General features: G+C 53.9%; 1 protein-coding gene across 4 annotated transcripts in view; it reads right to left on the bottom strand.

Annotated features, from left to right (window-relative positions):
- Positions 1-4,390: 4,390 nt before the first annotated feature.
- The window catches only part of RSPO1 (R-spondin 1), a 31,766-nt gene continuing 16,334 nt past the window's right edge, over positions 4,391-19,822 (bottom strand). For all 4 annotated transcript variants that reach the window (XM_087760864.1, XM_087760862.1, XM_087760863.1 and 1 more), the window contains 5 exons: positions 12,533-12,926; positions 10,107-10,298; positions 8,738-8,887; positions 8,118-8,306; positions 4,391-7,310 (listed from right to left, as the gene is read on the bottom strand). In XM_087760864.1, the coding sequence (XP_087616990.1) occupies positions 7,153-7,310; positions 8,118-8,306; positions 8,738-8,887; positions 10,107-10,298; positions 12,533-12,626 (783 nt within the window). In that variant the 5' untranslated portion in view covers positions 12,627-12,926 and the 3' untranslated portion in view covers positions 4,391-7,152. The remainder of the gene's footprint in view (positions 7,311-8,117; positions 8,307-8,737; positions 8,888-10,106; positions 10,299-12,532; positions 12,927-19,822) is intronic.

Genomic DNA, 19,822 nt, shown 5'->3' with positions numbered 1-19,822 from the left:
CTGGCCCGGCCCCGGTGTCCCCGGTTCCCCGCGGCCGCCCGCCCCGTCCCGCCGTGCCCGCGGGGCTTCCCGGGGCCTCCCCCGCCGCCTCCCTCCTCCCCAGCCGCCAGGAGCCCCCCGCGGGCGCGGCCAGAGGGGCGGCGGGGGGGCGGCCCGGGCCGCGGGGCCCTCCCGGCTCGCCCGGCCCCGCCCGGCCCCGCCAGGCCCCGCCAGGCCGAGGTTGGCGGGCCGCAGGGCCCCGTTCGGAGCGGAGGGCGGGACGCTGCTGGCGCGGACGAGGCTCCCGCCCTGGGCAGCGGGGGGACCGCAGGCCGTTTGAAAGGAAGGGAAGGCTGTAATAAGGAGGGGGCTGGCAGAGGAGTCCTCATTGTTTGTGAAATGTTGTTTGTTCACAGAAACATAATGAGAATCATTTGGGAGCTTGGCGTTAGTGCGTATTTCCATTTGCAGATGAATGCATGCGGTCAGCAAGCTGGTTTGTTGGTGTAGGGCTGCTGGTGGGAGCACTGGCGTTGCAGAGCATACTTACATGCGGCAGGGCTGTATTGGTGGGATGTTTATGGGCACACAGCGTTGTTTTTTCTGGGTTCCTGGCAATGACTTTTTAAAATTAGAAGTAATAACACTGGCGTTTTTGTATGCATGTACAGAATTGCATGGACAGTGCAGAAATGTAAATCAAATTTAGGCAAATTATATGTCTAAAGACTGAGCCTACGTTCATGTTAGTGCCAGATTTTAACAGGAATTGGAAAGATCCTCACCTTGGGGGAATTAACAAAGCTCCACTGAAACGGTGTTAATTTATACCAGAGATTGGGCTGGGGCCAAACTGCTCAGCACGCCGGGGAATCGTCCCCCAAACCAAGGTCTGGCCCGTCGTTTCTAAATACTTATTCGCAGCAGAGTATTCAGGGCTAGTTCAATTTCCTTCTAGTTCTGCTAATGCTCTTCTAAATCCAGAACAATAACAGAGCTTCTGAGATGTTGTTCTTTTAATGATTTTCAGCATTTTGCTTTTAGGTAGTGCACAGTCCCTACTGTGCAGTGAAGTCCTAATGAGTCAAGACTCGCGAGATGTTTTGTAAGATGGCGGTCTTGACTTTTCAGTCAGTTTTGGTTAAGCCTACGATTTCTGTTTTTTCTCTTAATAGAATTATCTATGCCTTGGGCATTTAAAAATACACATTGATGTGGGCATAAAAATTAATTCCAAGCTGTAGATAATTGTTTAAGCTATCAGACTTGAGGCTCATGTAAAAGAGTTTTCTCAGGACAAGTGTGTTTTCTATTAGAGTTGATATCAATCTGTCAGAAGATCCTTTTGATTTTCAAATTTTTAGACTAAATAGTTGAGTAATACTTGCTCTGGTCTCCCCCACTCTTTCTTCCTTTTCCTTAAGAAAACACTCTTTTTATTGTTAGCAAGATGTCTTGGAGCGCGTCCAGAAAATTGCTGTCTCTTTCTGTGAAAGAATAGAAATAGCTAGCTTTAGACATGAGGTTATGTCTTGGAGAACTTTTATTGGTAAAGCCTCTGAGTTATTTGTTGAGCTCCCACGTTGAAAGCTTTAACGCGGAGGTCTCAGCACCACTTTCCCCAGCCTTGCTTACAGCGAGCCCTGTCGCCCATATCGGAGTGGGCTACAATCCTGCATTTTCTGTCGTAAGAAAAGATTGTACTGATAACATATGGGAGTTGCGTTCAAACTGGAATAAATTAATCCTTTCAGCTGCGCTCTCCTCTCTCTCGTGTTTTTTCTGACCAAAATTACATTACTGGGGCTAACAGTATTTAACTTGCAGTATCTGTGTAGCTGTGGTTGTTTACTTGTGTATCTGATAACATACGAGTCAGATTAAATTATTACTAAAATAATTTTTCGTTGCTGTATGACTCACAAGCTTTTCATTTGCTATGGGTGCATCTTCCCGTTTCAATTTTTAACCTTTTTTTTCTTCTTCTTTTTAAATAGGCTGCAGTGGGATGTTGTCCATACTGCGTACCAGACAGGGCAGGGGGGTTAGTGATAGATGCCAGGCCTGCTGGATCTGCCGAACAGCCTCTGCTTCGTTGACACGGCTGGCCTGACCATTGCTGAAATGAAATCATTTCCAATTTTACGTGGCCTCTGCCTTGTCAAAATCCCAGCGAATGTGGTTATGTGATGCCATCAGAATGACTCATTGCCATAATTACATATGTTCTAAGGGGTTATTCCCATTGTATTATTAAAAACTAGTGATGTTTGATTTTTGGCAGGGACTGTCTTCCTTGTATGATCTACAGATTTTGTCAATTAAATGAAGGAAAAATAGATTTCCAAGACTTCGGAACAAGACTGGACTTGTACTCAGAGCACTTTTTCGGTGTGGTATTGAGCTACTTTGCTTTATTTAATAGGATAAAGGCAACATCAGCCATGTTACTCTCCTCGTTGCAGTGATTCCCTGCAGAGCACAAGGACAGAAGTGGGTTTTGTAGCTCAAAATCATCCCAAGCACTGCCAGAAGATACCGTAGATGGTTTATCACCACAGTAGTTTTCCCAACTCTGTTTCTCAGGAATAGGTTTTCAGGGATGTAGCTCACAAGAGTGGGAGGCAGGGCTCCTTGGCAAAAGGCTCCAGGTTTGACGGCTCCTTAACAGAAAAAACAAAATTACCATTGCCTTGGATCTGGAGTTCCCAAAATGGCGACTGAAAGCAGTAGGGGAAAGCTGGGGGAAGGAGAAAACTGAAGTCGAGCAAAAAAAAAAGGCAAAAAGGTGAAAAAGGAGTTTGAGAGCGCGGGCGGCGCTGTGCCCGGCAGGATCGAGCCTGCGGAGAGAACGTCGTGCTCGGTCCCGTGCAGCTCTCGCAGGCTTGCAGAGCCTTCTGCTTTACTCTTTGAACATACGCCAGTGCTGCAGCTCTCTCTTGCAGGAATGAAGTGTTTACTAGCAATCTGGAAGCTAAAGCATTTACATATAAATGTTTTACTTTTGCGATTTGATTTTGATAGTCCTGAAAAGTGACTTCTTTTCTGGAAAGCTGTGCGTGCCGCGTCGCGCCTGTTAGCCTTGCGCGCCGCGGGATTTGACGTGGCCTTTTGCAGGCCGTTTCAGTGGTGAATTGCAGACGAGGTTCTAACCATGCGCTTTTGCTTGTGCTGTAACGAACAATATATTATCTACCTGGTTGCCCCTTTTTTTTTTCCGCTAAGATCCTGCTGCTCTTCAAAAATCATGGAGATCCTGGCAAGCGGCTCCATCTAAACTATGGTTTGCCGTTCAGTTGGGTATAACATATTATCATGTATATAAATACCATCGGCGTGATTTATTTATGCTGACTGCTTAAATACAGCTGGCATTTCTGTAATTTTAATAGAGGTTTTTTTTTAAAAATGTAATGCCTAACCTCTCTCTGTGAAGACTATTGACTTAAAATCTGTAAATATATATAAAATATCCCTTTTAGTGTTCTCAGACAATGTAATCCAAGTAATAGTATTAGGGATAACCTGTTTCGCTATCCTACTCTATTTCCTTTAATCAAAGCTAAGATTTCTTCTGAGTGAGAAATCATTTTAACATAAACATGAACTAAAAAGTATATACATTACCTCCATCTCCATGGGGGTAGAAAGCCAGTAAATTATTGTTCGAGGAGTATGTGTGCACACATTTAACTTGACTGCAGCTAATGAAAAATACAGATTTATATTACACAGAGAGGATAAGAATATAATACAACCAACCTGTGTTTGGTGAAATTTGTCTGCTTTGCCTCCTAAATCTCGGTAAATGAGAGAAAAATTAAACAGTTCCAACCCCACAACTGTAAGCTGTTAATATATTATTCCTTGCCCTTCGTTCCCCGTTACGTGGGATGAATTACCCAAAAGCTAAGTAAACTGCCTGGAAACTGCAGATTTTGCGTAGAAGTCTGTCCAGTGAATAAACACCGGTTTGTTCAACGGTATAAATGAAGACGTTTTCTATGCAAAGGAGTTTCTGACAAAGGGTCTGTCTGTCTGTCTATACATCTAGCGACTACTTCTCCAGTTCAGCAACTAGACGGTCAAAGCACAGAACGTGAATACGCGCAGAAGCCGGAGCAGCAACGTTTCCATGCCATGATCCGTATAGGTACGTTGGGCTTCTGGACGGTAGCAGTAGACAGAAGTTACTTAGGAGAGGCTCTCTCCTTCTGGACATTCTTGGTCCATTGGGATTTGACTCCAGTTTTGGTGAATAAAGCCAACAAAGCTTGTTCAGCAAACCCATTTATTTCTTTATTTGTTTAAAGAAGCATATTTTACAGTGATGCCGTGGAGAGAACACCACAACAGATTTTATTTGGTGGGCTGAAAGAGAGCGTTCATGTGCATGTGAGTTGAGATGACAGCAACCTATCTAAGGACATCTCCGGCTTGGACTGTTGAGCTCAGCGTGCAAATCACGTTGGTCAAATGCAATATGTTTCTAAATTCATAAATGAACCAGCTCTCTGGGAGTGGGAATAAGCACCGTTCTCGAGCTGATTAAAAAAAGAAAAGAAATTTGATTTGTTTTTTATATTTTCCTCCTAGTTTTTCTAAAACAATTTAATTTTAAAATCACCCATACTGAAAAATCTTGGATTTTCTTAATATGCATTTTCAACTTTCCTTTGCCTTTCTCCCTTTTTCTTCCCATTTTGCTGTGAAAAAGGAAGAAAGAAGGGAAAAGGCTACGACAGAAAGAAATTTGTCAGTTTTTCTAAAAAACTCTAGAAAAGTTCTATAAAATAGGTTGTGTTGATTTATTATACGCGGTTTAGTTTTGAAATAGTTGTGCTAATATTGCCATGGGTTACCGTAGGGAATCCAGTCAGTTAACAGAGCCTCTGTGTATAAAACCATACTAATGCGCTCTCGCTTCTGTCTAATCCTTGCTGAGAACGGGATTGAGATACTGCAGCAGGAGGGAGGGAGGAGTCGTTTATGAATTAGCAAGCTGAGGTTCATGAAAGGGTTACTGATTATTGCTGCTAAAAAGCGGAAGGGAAAAATGGTTCTGCTTACATGCAACGCCATGGCACAAACAAAATACTTATCTCACAGGCTAGCTGAGGCTAGAAAATAAAGTGAGATCTGATCTTTCAGCTGGGAGGCTTTCAGGAATTGTCTGAACATGATCCATAAACAACTCAAAGGATGACTTTTAAGAACCTCTTTCTCTCTCTGCTTGGTATGCTGGTCGTTTATCATTGTGCTGAAATGGAATCCCCTTTAAAAGATATAACGGCTTCTTGTTTACTTAAACACAAAGTGGATGATGGGCTGAAAGGTTTTGCTGCCAACAGAGCAGTCACGGAGAGCTTGGTACAGCTCCGGAGCTGAAACAACTGTGCAGCTCCCACATCCTGCGCTGAGCCAAACCAGCCGCAAAGCCAACGGGGCGAAGGGAGAGTTTAGGTGTCCGCTGCCGGAGCCGAGTCCTCGGCGGGTGCCACAAACCACCAGCTCTTCGCAGGAGAGGACCAGGACTGTTGGGCGCGGGCAGGTGACCCGGAGCGAGCAGGGGGCTCTCCCGCTGGCATCCCCACACACTGGTGCTCTCTCCTCTCCAGAACTGCAGAGCAGAGAAGGTGGTACCAAAGCAAGCACAGCGGAGGTTGTATTTGCCGGGTTTAGCTTTGGGGTGAGCTTTTCCCTGCCCATCACCTTACTGGGGGAGCTGGGAGCTTCAGCAGCACGTCAGTGATCCGCCCCGGCCACATCTCAGAGCCACGGCACCTCCCCTGGCTGCATCCCTCAGGACCAGAGGGCTTTTGCTGAACTCTAGAGGAATTAAATGTCTGCACATATTTATATCGAGGAAGCACATTTTAAAATATAAGGGAAACTGAGCGGTATGCCGCCTCGTGACACTGCTGAGGGTAAAGCTCTCCGTGCAGAGACGGCAGGGTTCACGCGCGCCCCGTGCGGGTCTCACTGGGTCTCTGTCCCGCACGCTCCTCGTCCTGGTTCCTCTGCCCAGGTGTCGGCTCTTGCAGAGCAGGAGCACTTGTGCTGAATCCAGGGAATTCCAGTCGACGGCATGCAGACCAGTAGTTTCTACGAAACTTAACAGTTTGCTTCTCTTCTGCAGAGCCCGAACTGTGCCTTCCCCCTCCCACCTGCCTTCCCTCCTGCTACGCGCCTGGGTGGTGTCCGGGCGGACGGACGAGCGTGTCCCTAGCCTGGGATGGAGTCCCGCGGCTGTGACTGTACAAGCGGAGTCACAATGTTTCGGCAACCTGCGGTTTGTTGTAGCCTCTCATTTTCTCAATCTGCTGCATGTTAACTGGATCCTTCAATGGGAAATTCCTCAGGGGGCTCCGCGGAGCACAGCTGGGGTCCTGCGAGCGCAGGACGGCTGATTTGTGGCTGCAGTGCAGCTGGCAACATTTTCTGGGATTTTCTTAAAGCTTTGGTGAGTTTCCCTTCCACAAGTGAGTCTCTGTCCTGTGGGACACCAGCCTCCATAGGGGCCAAGGCATGAACCACACACTCGGGAAGCTGGTTGTCATTTTGTTTTTTGTTTTTTTTTTAATTTGAAATAACTCTTTGAAGCAGATTCAGGGCAGATACCACTGACCTCTTACCACAAACGTTTAACATGTATTCGCAATGATAAAGTCATACAGCTTAGAACACAAAATAAAGGGTGGGGGGAAGAGAAAGAGGCCACTGCCTTTGTGTGAGTCCGGGTCCCAGGTTGGGGAGAGCGGCCGTGTGGGTCCAGTCTCATCCCTCTGGCTGCAGCCGTGCTGCGCTGGGGCCACGCGGCTGGTCTTGAGTTGAGGCCTTTGGTCATGAAATCTCGCATCTGGGTCCTTTGCTGACTTCTACTCCACCTCTTCTCCCCGCAGCATCCCCCGCGGAGCCCTGGGGAGGTGGGCTTCCCTCCCTGTGCGCTCCCACTCCTCGGCAGCGTCCTTCCGTGGTCCTGGGTGGTGCATGTGTGTGCAGCCTCCTTAAGTATTGTGTATGTGGTTTCTGTTGGGTCTGTGGGTCGGTCTGGGAGTATATGTCTGTCTTTCTGGACATGTGTACGTGTTGTGTAGCAGTGCTCTGGTTCAATAAAGCTTTCATATACATAGCAGCAATGAAGTCTTGCCATCAGGTGACGTAAAGGGGCAGCTACTGGGCAGGGCTGGCGGACGTCGCGGGGACCGCGGCCCCTCTCTGTTTGCTCTTCCTCTTCTTGGTGCCAGACTTAGCGTCTTTGGTGTCTTTCCGATTTCTATTCCCATTCGCATTATCTTGCTTTCCTTGCTCTTCCTTTTTCTTCCTTTTCCCTGCAGTAAAGCAAAGGGGCACCGTGAGGCTCTCGGGCAGAGCGAGCTGGCCCACGGCCCACTGCTGCCGGCGGTGGCCCAAAGGACCTGCACCCCTCGCCAGGCACAGAGGTGCCCGAGAGCCGCCCTATCTGCCAGTCTGCACTTTGCGTTGTGAGCTGTTGCCTAAATATAAACAGGGAAGAGGATCAAATCAGGATTTAGCTTTGTAATTGTCGGTCTCCGGCAGAAGTGTTAACACTTGCATTTCTCCACGGCTGCATACCAAGCCCCTTAGCTAACGCACGCTGCTGTGTGCATCACAGGAACGGATCGGCCGTGTCTGCCTCCCCCTGCCCGGCTGTTCAATCCCTGTGGTGTTAGTCACTGCTCAGAACCGGTTTCCCTCAAAACACTCAACCCAGCTGCAATCCTTGTCCATCCTGTAAGAGGATGACCAAACCACCATTCATCCTGAAGACACTCTAATTCCTGGGAAAAACACAGACCTAAGCATTCTGGTAGCGGAGAAGACGACTCCCCTCACCGCAGCGCACAGGCGTGCACCTTCGGCGGCTCAGCTGCCTTGCTGCTCTCTGCCCGGGGAAGAAGGTAAAATATTTGAAAGCCCGTGGGACACGTGGCAAGCCATGCTGAGCATCACCCACCCGGGGGTCCTTCTAGCTGCTGTCACGTTGTGTTCCCTGTACCGGAGAGGGGCAGTGAGATGCGCAGCGCATTTATGATACTGGACAATTGGCTGGTTACTTGTGCCTGACAAATAAAGGATGCTGGGGAAGGATGGTGAGATATTCCACATCTGCTCACCTTCGGGGCACTGGTTCTTCTGCACGGTGCACCTCCGCACCTCCGTGGTGGCAGGACACAGGGACACGTCTCCGGAGGGAGCCTGCAGAATCCGCCGCGTTCGGTCTTCGTTGCCCTTCTTGAAGCCACAGAGCTTCCTCTTCTTGGAGCAGGGCCCCCAGGGCCCCCACTCACTCATTTCACATTGTGCTGCCAGATAACAAGAGAGGCCAGCAGTAACTCTCATTTCTCCGTGGCTGCCTCAGGACTTCCCGGAGCCCTTGCACGCCATCGCACCTCTCCCCCACTGTAGGCTTGAAGGGTAGGTGTGTTTCCCCAGCAGCTTCCTAAGTTTTCAAGGCACCCCCTTCCTTGCCGTACCACACAAACTCTGAGTCACGCTTCACAAACACGCAGCAGCGACGCTGGGGTGCTGCTCCCCGTCTAGGCTGCTTTCCAGAGGGCTCTGCCCTCTGAAGGGCTGGGTCTGGTCTGTACCGTCACCCACTCGACATGGGTATGATGAGCCATCGTCTCTGAGGGGTTTGTTTTATCATCTAAACCAAACCTGTAGCAATACACGTGACTGGGCCCGACAGACGCACGAAAAGCTCAGTGAGAGGTGCCTGAGCATCACTTACCAGGACTGCTGCACTCCATGGTGCCGTTGGCAGCAGAGTAGCCTTCGGGGCATGTGACGTAACATCTCCCTTTGTGCAAATACAAACCTTCCTTACATTTTGTGCAAAAGTTTCGACTGAAACAGGACTCACAGTTCTCAATTTTGCATTCTGGGGAAAAAAAAAACCACAAAGCCGTCATGTAGTCTGATGTGAGCAAAAGACTCGGGAATCTCTTGACTGCTAACTGGACTTTATTCCTGGCTCCAAGGGGTCTGCCAGCAGCCAGGGCGAGTCTCTGAACGTCCTGCCAGGCCTGGTTGTGCTACTCAGATAGAAGTCAGGTTTCTTTGCACCGTTCCCTGGTACAGGACGGAGCCACTGTGCTGCAGCTGTCATAGCCAGCAGCAGCCGCTGCCAGATCGAAACCAGGCAGGGTGGAAAAGGTTTGGGCTGGTGTTCAGCTTAAGCATCCGTCAGCCAAAGTGGGACAGTGCAAAGAATAAAGTCTCGCATCAACTGCTCCAGCTGCAGCTACAGTACGAGCTGCAAAGAAGCGGAGTTAGATGGAAATCTGGCCATGAGGGTGGTTTGCATGAAACTGCCAGGGAAGTGATTGCATTTTTCCATGTCCAGCTTCTTTCTGGTGCTCTGGCTGAAAGAGGCAGCCCCAGGCCAAGGATCTCATTCAGAGAGCTGCTTGGCTATGGTGAGCGGGCAGAGGAGAGAAGAAAAGGTACTTGTGCGAGCAGTACCTTAAAAGCTGAAAGGATCTCCCTCCTCCTTCTTCCTCCCAAAGAGGGTGCCAGCCTGGCAGCCCCGCTAACAGAGCTGCCCAAATGTCCTGCAGGATGCCACATCCGCAGCGTACCTGGGCGGTGCTGAGCATGCTGTGACAGGGTAATCCAGCCCTGAAAGCTTCGCCAGTGGCCCTCTGCTCTAATGAACCACTGGTCCATTACCATCACCTGCCCACAGCACGGAGAGACCCACAGAGGCTCTCAAAGACCAGGAAGGCCAAAACTCAAGTCAAAACCTGCATGGAAGGGCTGGTGTGGGGGCAGCGGATGCTCACCCACCTTCTGAGGGCACTGTCCGGGCAGTGTCTAGCGGCTGGTCAAAGGGAAGGAGCATCTCAGCCTGGCTGCACGCTGCACCGGCTGCACAGTGCTGCGGTGGGGAAGCGCCTGGGCACGCAAGGTGCGTTAGCCAACATCGGCATAAATTATGGGGTCATTCCCTGGGTAGATCGCTGCCCTGCTCAGCACCACCTTCTCCCCTTCGATACAGCCACAGCATCTCCTCTCCCCTGACCGGAGGTGGCACGATCCCCTGCAAAGCACCGCCACCCTCCGGCGTTTCGCCCTTTCCCTCCCACCCCCATACTCACTGATGCACTTGTTCATGTCTGTATTGCGAAGGCCGAAGTATCCCAGTGGACAAGATGGTAGGCAAATCCCAATTTGCCGGATATCATTCCTCTCCAGAAGGATGAAGAGTTTGGGGGAACATCTCAGGCACCCATTGAACTCGGAGCACAGGTCGCAGCCTCTGGCACAACCCTGACTCAGCTCGGTACTAACTGGAAGAGCAAGAGAGAGGCAGTGGTTAGTGCCCGTCCGCACGGCCGGGCTCTGCACACACCGGCTTCGGCACCACCGGCAGGAAGGGCAGGGACCAGGGCAGCCCAAGGGCTGGGGTCCTGCTGCACTGACACGCTCGCTGTGGCTCCCGGCACCGCTCTGGCTGGGTGTCACGGCCCCATGCCTGATGCCCACAGGCACCAGCACCACACTGAGCACGGGTGCGAGGGTCATGGCAGCGGCAGCAGTGAGGAGCAGGACCCAAAAGCAGCCCCCAGCTCTCCCCAGAGTCCCGGCGCTCTCTCCCCACCAGCCCCTTGCCTCCCAGCCCTGTCCATCAGCCCTGCCGCCCGCGCTGGGCAGGCACCCACAGGGGACACGTGCCTGGGTGGGCCAGTGCCTCCCTGCCGCGTCCCCTCTTGGAGCTGGCGGTGCCGCCCCGCCGAGCTACAGGTGCGTTGCAGGATGAGCGGGAACCAGAGCCACGCGGTGCTGGAGCAAAACCGTCTAACTAATTCTGCGCTGCGCTTCAGGCCAGGCTGCGTCCCAAGCTAGATCTCGCTCTGACCCCACTCATGTTAACTATATCTGGCAGTGCGGGAGATTTCAATGCCCCCAGAACAGAGATGTGTTCTTAGCTCCTAAGTTCAGTCCAAGAAAAATACTCAATCCCATGTCTTGAGAGTTTTCTGCTTTTAATTATCATATAAAATGCTGCTTGTTTTGAAACCAATAGCATTCTTTGCAGGCTAGAATGCAGGTTATTTTTATTAGTTTATTATGCAAGCAGTATCCTTGTTTATAGAAAAGTTGTGTATTAAAAAATGTATTCTTTTAAATACTGTGTTTACTACACTTCAAAAGCAAGTGTGGAGCACCACAGTGTTCACATGCCAGACCAAGAGGTAAGAAAACTTTCCTCTCCCCCCGCAGTGACCTGAGACCCCGGCAACTCCCCTGCTGCCTGTCCCAGCCCCGTCGCTGGGTCCGCAGGCGCGGAGGCTGCCGCAGCCTTGGAAAAGGAAACAGAAAACAGATGGGGGTCCCCAGCCCCCCGGACCCTCAGTGCCCGGCTGCCAGGAGGGTTTGCTGAGTCTGGACCGGGACCTCCCCTCGGCATTTTGGGGCCCTGGGCCCCCCGTACGCAGGGACCCCCGGGGGATCCAGCCCCATCCCTCCCGCAGCGCTGAGCCACGGTGCTGAGGTCTGCCTGTATGGCAAAGGTATAAACCCAGCCCTTGCTGGAAATTGCACCTTATAGCATTAGCCATGACATCAAGTCTTCCTTGTTCTCACAGGGCTCAGCAGTTCCAGTTTTAATATAAAATCATTTTTATATAATTTAATTTAAAACAGTTATAATGTAAAACAGTTCTAAAACTAGCTTACACAAATGAGGGCAAACCCATGTGGCTGCTCTTGTGCCGATTCAGCCTGGTTGCCCTGCGTGAGCCCCGGGCTGGGACCGGGCAAGGACCATCCAGGCTGGAGGGATAATTAAAACCTGTACTCCCCATGCACCTCGGGTCCCACCATGGCCCGGCTGCTCCACGGCCCAACACACTCGTGCGTGGCTGCTGCCTGGGGCAGAGCCTGCCAGGCGGCTCGGGGTGGGACGGGGTGGCCACGGAGCAAAGGACGGTGCTGGGCAGGAGCCTGCCAGCAGAGCGGCGCTGGGGAGGCGGATGGGGAGTGATGCACGGCTCGTGCTCACACGCTCCCTTCCCTCTACTGCTCACTTTTCCCAGGAAGGCACCTGATGATGGTGGGGGACCTGGAGGCTGCCGGCCTCGGTGGGGCGCAGGGTGGGACGCGCACCGCTGCCTGCCTGCTCAGTGCCTGCAGGGGCGGAGGTGGGCAGGGGCCACGGCAGCCGAGGCGCCGCGGGAGGCCAACCAGGTCCTGCTCCACAGAGCAAACTCCTCTGGCCGCGAGCGCTGCCGTGGGCACCAGCTCACCCGAGGGCCACAGCCCCAGGAGCAGCACTGGCCAGTCCCTGCCCCAAGCCGCAGCCTGCAGGCACCGGCGCAATTGCCTGCAGCTCGGGGCTGTGGCCGGTCCAGTGGAACAGGGCAGTGCACATCTCTGCACAGGAGTGGGATTTGAGGAGCTCCGAGGGCTCGCGGGGCACCCCGAGCCTCTGCCCAGCTCTCTGCGTTGGTAAGCACATTCACCATCTGCACGAACCATACAGCATCACGAGAAGTAGAGAAGAAAAGCATTTCATACATACTTCGTCTTTGCCTCTTGCCCTTCACCACTTTGCTGCTGCCTGTTAGATCCATCGAGCTTAGAAAAACCACCACCACAAACAGTCCAAGCTGCATAGTAACTCTCCAGCGCTGCAGCCCCTCCGTCGCAGGGTGGTCAGAGGAGCCCGCTCCACAGCTGGGGATCTCTCTGCTGCCGCTAAAACGTCTCAGGCTGGATCAGAGCTGAGAGTCTGTGCACGAAGCCTGGTACAGGACCATATCCACAAACTATATCAGCAACAGCGAGCTTAGGTAGCAGGTAACATGGCTCTACCTTCATCCCTGTAAGGAGCGCAGGAGCTTGGCTCTAGTCCCATCTGGGGGCTCTGGCAGCAAGCGTTAGCTGCTTGCAGTTTCCAAGTGCGCTCCCAGGAACTGCAAAGGAAGAGGAGAACAGATTAACTCGACAGTCGACATCGCTCCCGTAACAGCTGGGCTCAGCACTGCAGCGGGCGAGCGCAGAATCTGTGGGGCGAACTGGGGGAGCGGCATGCAGGGGGTGCAGGCAGACGGTGGCACCCGGAGCGGTGCAGGGTGAATCGCCCTCCAACCTCATCCACAAGCCACTGCGTTGCTTAATAAGAGTTAGCACATGTAGAAACGCCTAACGCAGCTTTGCCATCTGCCAATGCTGCATACGGTTATAGCTGTAACTTGTTTAAAATAGTGCCAGTCCCCCTCGGCCGCCCCTCCTCGAGTAGCAGATGGCCTCTGCGGACTGCCAAGCACACAAGATGTTTCCCATCAAGTGGGCACCTCTGGGGCTGGTAGTTGAGCCGAGCAGAAAGCGAGCCTGAGTCCCAAGCTGGAGACAGGCCTGTCTGGGGACAGGGTGGGATCGTTTCTGCTCGGAGGGAATTTCCAAACCTCTCAGCTCCCGTTCCCCCAGAGCAGCAGGGACGGGTCAGCGCTGCCTGCGCGGGCAGAGGCAGTGCTGAGTGGGGCCGAGCACAGGAGCTGCTCTGCCCAGGGCTCACCGGCTCTTGCACAGCCCTGCCGGCGGAGGAAGCCCGGCGTTCGGCAGCGAGCGTGGCTGTAAGTGCTGCGCTGCCTTTGCCAAGCGGCGGCGGTGAGTTGCCCAACATGCATGGTAGGACAGGGCCATGCGACAGGAATGCCGGGAGGACAGGCTGGGCAACAAACCGATTGCTGTGCATGAACTTGGAGAGCAAATAAAGCCCAGCGCAGCTGGATGGCAGCGGGGTGCGCCGGGCTCCAGGCGCAGCCAGCCTGGGAGCTGCTGCATGCTCCGTCCTCACCCTGGAGCATCCGAGATCTTGCTCCTGCCGGCTGTGCTGCCCGACTTGGGCAACGCAGGCAGGGCTGCTGCGGAGCAGTCTGCTGCGCCCCCGGGAAATGACCCGGGAGGTGGGTTTCCGTGTGCCCTGCAGCTGGGGCACAGGACGGGCGACCTCCGGGCTGCACCAAGAGCTCTGGCACTGCCAGGCAGGGCCACACTCTTCTTTCTGCAGCTGACAGAGCAAAGCCCCACCGACGGCTGACATTGTGCGGGAAAAAAGGTGACAATATTCACTCTGTGAGGTCAAATGAAACAGAAAATGTTTTAAAGCCCTTTATAATAACTGTGCAATTGCCAGTGCCCCAAATGGCCAGCGGCTATGGTGCTGGAACGAAGTCCGGCCGCAGCTCGCGCACTGCCTGCGGGATGGACACGGGCCCCGGGGTGCCGGCCCCCTCCCATGCCCACCGTGGGGTGGGGGACGTGGCCAGGAGCCGCCGGCCGGAGCAGCTCCCCTGCCCTAGCCCAGCTGTAGGGCGGTTACGGCTATGGCAGCAAAATACCTGAACGGAGAGGGCTGCCCAGAGCAGCGGTAGCAGGCTGGCAGCATCCTGAGTCAGCTGCTGAGGGGAGACACGACCCGGGTACTGCCGGGCCTCGTAGCACCATGTGCCTCAATGCCGAGATGTGCCCCGGAGCAGGTACCTCATGGCAGCTTTGGCTCACGTGTGCCGGTGAGGCCCGGAGGCCATCGGGCACTGCAGAGTGCTGCCATTGTCCTCCCGCCCCGATGGCTTTGAACTTTTCACCGTGTCCCTGCTGCGACTCTGCCGAGTGCTGCTGGGGCAGGAGCACAGCGCTCCCCATGTGCTTGTCGTTACAGCCCACAGCTCATCCACAGGATTTTCAAATAAATAATTAGTCGCTTGTGTAAACACCAACTTGTTCTGCACTTCCAAGTCTGTTTGCTGCAAGCTGCTTTATAAACACTGTCAAGTGCTTAAGCTGGGCTGTTGGGAGTGTTTACCAGAGCGGAGAGCTGTGCAGAGAGGGGATCTCACCGCAGCCCCGCTCCGCACCGTGCTCATGTGCAGGGACGTGGGCATGGTGCGGGGCTCCCCTGCGTGGGGGCGAGGCAGCACAGGCGGCCGGGCGAGGAGGGACCCTCCAGACAGACAGCATGGCACGGCGTGGTGCGGCACAGCACGGCACAGCCAGAGGACCCTGGAGATGCTGGCTGGCGTGAGCGCGGCAGCATCAGTACAGCACAGTCCAAACTCTCCCCAAATTAGTGCTGAGTGCCAGCTGTGCTGGAGCGAGCGCGGTGCAGCCGCCCTGGTCTGGCTGCCCCTTGTTTTTAATTACGGCGGGTTTGCAGGTGAAGCGCGTTCGCAGGAAGTACACGCTGAACCCGCTCCGCGTCCTGCAGTGTTTACACAACACTCACAGCGCAGGCAAAGCCCCCTCGGTGCGGGGACAGCAGCAGGGATATTCTTAGGGAGCAAATACAGCCCCAGCGTGCCAAGAGCCAGCGTGACGCTTATGCCGCCGCCACATACCCCATCTCTCAGGGCTTGTTCAGTGCAAGGGGAGGGAAGTGCCATGGGAAACCTTGAGGCCACAAGCACAAACCAGACAAGCGCACGCTTTTTCCTCCTTGTTTCCTTGCTTTTTAGCCCAAAGAGAGCCTGGGCCTCCAGCCACAGCTGCCCACTCAGCACGGAAAAGTTACTGGCATCCTGGATGCTGAAAAGCCAGTGCCAAGGCGGGTCACTAGCACGATCCCCATGTTTCAAAACGTCCCTGCAAGCACACAGTGTCTGCGGCGTGCCCACCGGCAGAAGGGCCGGGCTTCCAGCTCTTCCCACCCTCACCTCAGGACACAAATTCTGATTCTTTCTGCTATTGCAGCCATCAGTCAAGCTCAGGTTGCTGCAAACAATTTCCAGTCTAAACATTAGCAGGATTTATGCCATTATCCCATCGATAGGAAAAATTTGGGGTAACCTGAATTGCTCTGAATTCATTTATGGAGAGACCTGGCCTCTGGATCTGAGATGACAGTAAGCCTTGTTTGCAATTCAATCAGGATAAATTGGTCCTTGGGAGCTCCAATACAAACCAGAAAATGTAAACCATCCAGATAATTTACCATTAGTCCTCCTACACACAAGGTGAGAAAGACCAACATTATATCCCCGGGATATTCAAGACCTAATCCACAATAACTAAATTGCTGATATATTGCCTCTTGTTGAATATATCAGGCTATCCGTAATGTAAACGGGCTCTCCAAAGGTTTACTGAGTCTGGGAGAGAAGGACCAGATGCTTGTGCGAGGGCTGGAGGCAGGACAAAGTCCGATTACAGCAGCAGCAGTAATGAACCCCCGGGAACTGCCAGGTCAGCTGCCAACAGCCAGCAGGACTTCAGCTATGAGCGCAGGGGAATTTGGGTTTCCAGGTCCTGGAGCTGAACAGAGAATTTGAATTCCACCTTGGTAGTCTGTTTAGGGGATGCAAATACACAGGAGAACAGGTTCCAGAAATGCCTTTGCCTGCAGGAAGAGTTGCAGTTTTGCAGGGTTTCACCCGGTTTTGTTTGGTCTCAGCAGACTCCCAGCCCCGCGCCCGGCAGGCTCGGGCATGGGGGACGGCACCTGGGACAAATCTCTCCAGCCCCAGGGCAGGCAGAGTCCAGCTCCGGGGCGGTTGTTTATGGCAGCAGCCAGCCCCATGCTGCCGGCAGATTCCCCAACCTGCCTTTGTGTAAACTTTCAAGCTGGTCAAATAACGATAATGGCACCCGGATATCAGAGGCGCTGGGAGGGGAGCAGGAGGAGGAAAAGGAGGAGGAAAGGAGAGCGGGCTGCTAAGGAGAGCAGGGCCACGCGTGAGGATGGGGTCCATGGGGCATATCGTGGTCCTCGCTCGTGGTGCGATGAGTTGCTGCCTGGTGTCCGAGCCAGCCAGAGCGGGGCTGCGGGGGTACGAATCCCAGAAAATACCGGAGGGGAGATAAAGGAGACTACGCAGGGGTGGGAGGAGATGTGCTCCTGCAGACCGGCACTGGGACCAGCTGTCCTGTCTGAGGGTGGCACAGCTCCCCGGCACCCACCAAAGCCCCTGGGCTACTGTCAAGCAGCAGTAGGATGGGGCGATGCTGGCGCGGCACCCTGCTCCCTGCCTGGAGGCACTGCTGCCACCATGAGCCCCCCGCACCCTCCCCAGTCCGGCCCTGCCCTGGAGAGCAGCCAAGCTGCTCTTGCAGCAGGGCTGAACCTCAGCAGGTGGGATATAGCCAGCAGGAGAGGAGGCATCTTTCAAACAAGCCGAAGCCCACACACGCGTTTATCTCGCTGCATGCCTTGCCCTCCCTTGGCGAAAGCCTCCGGCAGGCAAAGCTTCCCCAAGACATCTAAAGCTCGCAGCCCCAGGTGTGGCTGTGCGGCTCCCCAGCCTGGCGAGGGAGCAGAGCCAGCGGGCTCCGAAGCGCACATCTTCCCTTGCTCCCCCGGCGCCTGCCAGGAGACGCGGTTGTCAGGAACCGGGGAGGCGAGTGCCAGCAGGCGTGAAGAGCGGGAGCCTCATCCAGGCGCAGTCAGCGACTATCAGCAGAGCCGGCCTCGGCAGGAAGCAGCAAGGGAGAGGGGCAAAGAGGTGAGCACCAAAGAGCGGCTCAGTGCCGGCTGCCTGCCCCGCGCCGGCTGCACGGCTGCCTCGGCACAAAAACCCTCTGGGCAGGAGGCAGAGGCAGTGGGTGAGGGCTGTACTGGTGCTGGGGTGCTGCAGGACCAGCAATACCAAACACCCTGTCTGCCTGGGCACCCCAGGCAGCTTGTTCAGCCCTGCAGCACCATTATTCCTATTCTACAGGCACACAGAGATGTGCCCACGGTGCTGGTGCTCCCCGAACCCGATGTCCCTGCTCTGCCTGCACTGTCCTGCCTGCGCTGGGTGGCCCCCCATGGCTGGAGCTCCCTGTCTGCTCTGCCAGCCCCGCAGCGGGAGGAAAGCAGCGCGGTGCTGCAGGTAGCGGGTTTGGGGGTCCTCAATTCTCTTTGGGAAAGTCTCTCCCTCTCTCGCTGTCTTTCCAAGGGGTGTTTCCCTGTTGGCAAGGCAGAGACAGTGCTAACGCTACCTGAGCAGCCCTGTGAAACCCTCCACGGAAGAAGGTCCCATGCACGCCCAGCTGGGTCATCGCGACTGCCACAGGGTGTCTCACGTGCCTCCAGCCAGCAAACATCTCTGCACATGCACATGCAGAGCCACTTTGTTCTGCTTAATCCTTGAAGCAATAAAAGAAGGCTGCATTAAGTCAAATTTCCGAACCAGAAGGTCTTCATTTGATATTATATCTGAGTGCCAAGTTCTGCAAAATCCCTAACCCATAAACTTCACTGAAAAAATAAAATAATAAAAACCAATCTGGCAGCAGAGTTCTCCACAGCATTGTTGAGGTCTGACTCCTTCCACCAGCTTCTGCACTGCATTCCCCGGATCTGCGGAGCCGTGCTGTGACCGGCTAATGGGGAATACGCCGAGGAGAGGCTCCTGCCCACGGCCGCCCCTCTGCCCCAGCCTGGCGGCAGGGAGTCGCTCCGGGGCTCTGCCGCAGCAGCACCCCAGCCTCCCCGCTGGCTCCAGCCCCCCGCTCCGCTCAGCGCCAGCTCCTCGCCTGCCTTGTGCAGTGCCCGGCACAGTAGCTGCTCCAAGTAATGCTGCGATTAATAGTGCCACAGGCCTCTCTCCGGGACCGCTTGTGCTTCAGCATTGTAAAACATCAGGAAATTTTTTACTGGGGGATTTCCATTACCCTCTTGCTAGCGCAGGGAGGTGGCATACTGGTCTGGAGGAGAAGGAAGCCGCGAAGCCCTGAGGCAGGCTGCAGGCTCGGTGTGTGCTGCTTCTCAACAAAAACAGAGCAGCATCTGAAAATGCACTGGAGTCATCCTGGCAGGCGCAGCTCCGGCACCGCAGACCGGGAAGCTGCCTGGGGATTTAGCTGCAGTCACTGAAAAAGCAAACCTATTTCTATTAGGTTACAACTTCAGGTAGGTTTAAGCCTCCTACAGTTCAATAACTCACTTACCAAATGCCAATCAGGGACAAAATGCACTAAAGCAGCAGCAACCAAAGCAAATTTCAGACCAGGAATTGCAAAACAGCCCATTTCAGAGCAATGCAATCCAGGGCACTGAAAGCCTCATTCTTCCATTAAAAGGGCTCCTCAACAACCCTAAAGGCCCTGTTGCCATGCAGGGATGTTCTCAGCAGATTCCCCGGGAGGTGCAGAGTGGATACACACCATGTTAGCGTACAGCCCCCACTCCCGGAGACCCTGAGTGTGCAGGGAGCAGGGGGGTCTAATGCAAAATGGGAAGCACAGCCAGGGCTCCTAAGGCTTTCGTCCTACACGAGTATGCACACGTTCTGCTCAGTACCCAATTCCCCTCTTATTTCAGTGTAAATGTGTCCAAATAAGGGCTTACAGCAGCCTTCCACAACTGACTCTAAATGCAGGCTTTTCAGAAGCAAATTTCCAGGGCTTACAGGAGCCCAGTGAGTCACAAGCCACTGCGCTAATCAGCTTCTCCAGGCAAAAGCAGAGACGAAGCCCAGGGCAAAGACCCTAAACAGCACCTGGGGCTTTCTGCTTGGCCATGTGCAAAGGAAGGATCTGCCAAGGGTGAGCTTCCTGCAGCATTGGCTCTCCCGCCAAAATGTCACTGCCTGGGAAACCTGAGCCCTGCAGAGCCAGGAGCAGCACTGATTTCAGCAGCAGAAGAAAACACAACTGGGAGAAAATAACCAGCAGCCTCAGCTTTGGGCATCGGTCGGGACAGGACGTTTGGTTGGTGGGAGGGAGCGAGCAGGGCAGCCTGAGCTTTCCCCAGACCGGCCATTGCTGCAAGCCTGGCGCAAGCACATGCGAGTTCTGCCTTTTTGAGGGGTGACAGCAACCTGCACCACCAGGACAGGGGGACCCAGCTCTGAGCTCTGCAGAGCCTGGCATTGCTCGGGGTGGTTGG

This window comes from Nipponia nippon, unplaced genomic scaffold, assembly GCF_047370975.1.
Source record: "Nipponia nippon isolate SJK-2023a ecotype South Korea unplaced genomic scaffold, ASM4737097v1 scaffold_23, whole genome shotgun sequence".
NCBI lineage: Eukaryota > Metazoa > Chordata > Aves > Pelecaniformes > Threskiornithidae > Nipponia > Nipponia nippon.
Note: the sequence above shows the minus strand (reverse complement) of the source record. Positions and strands in the feature narration are given on the sequence as shown.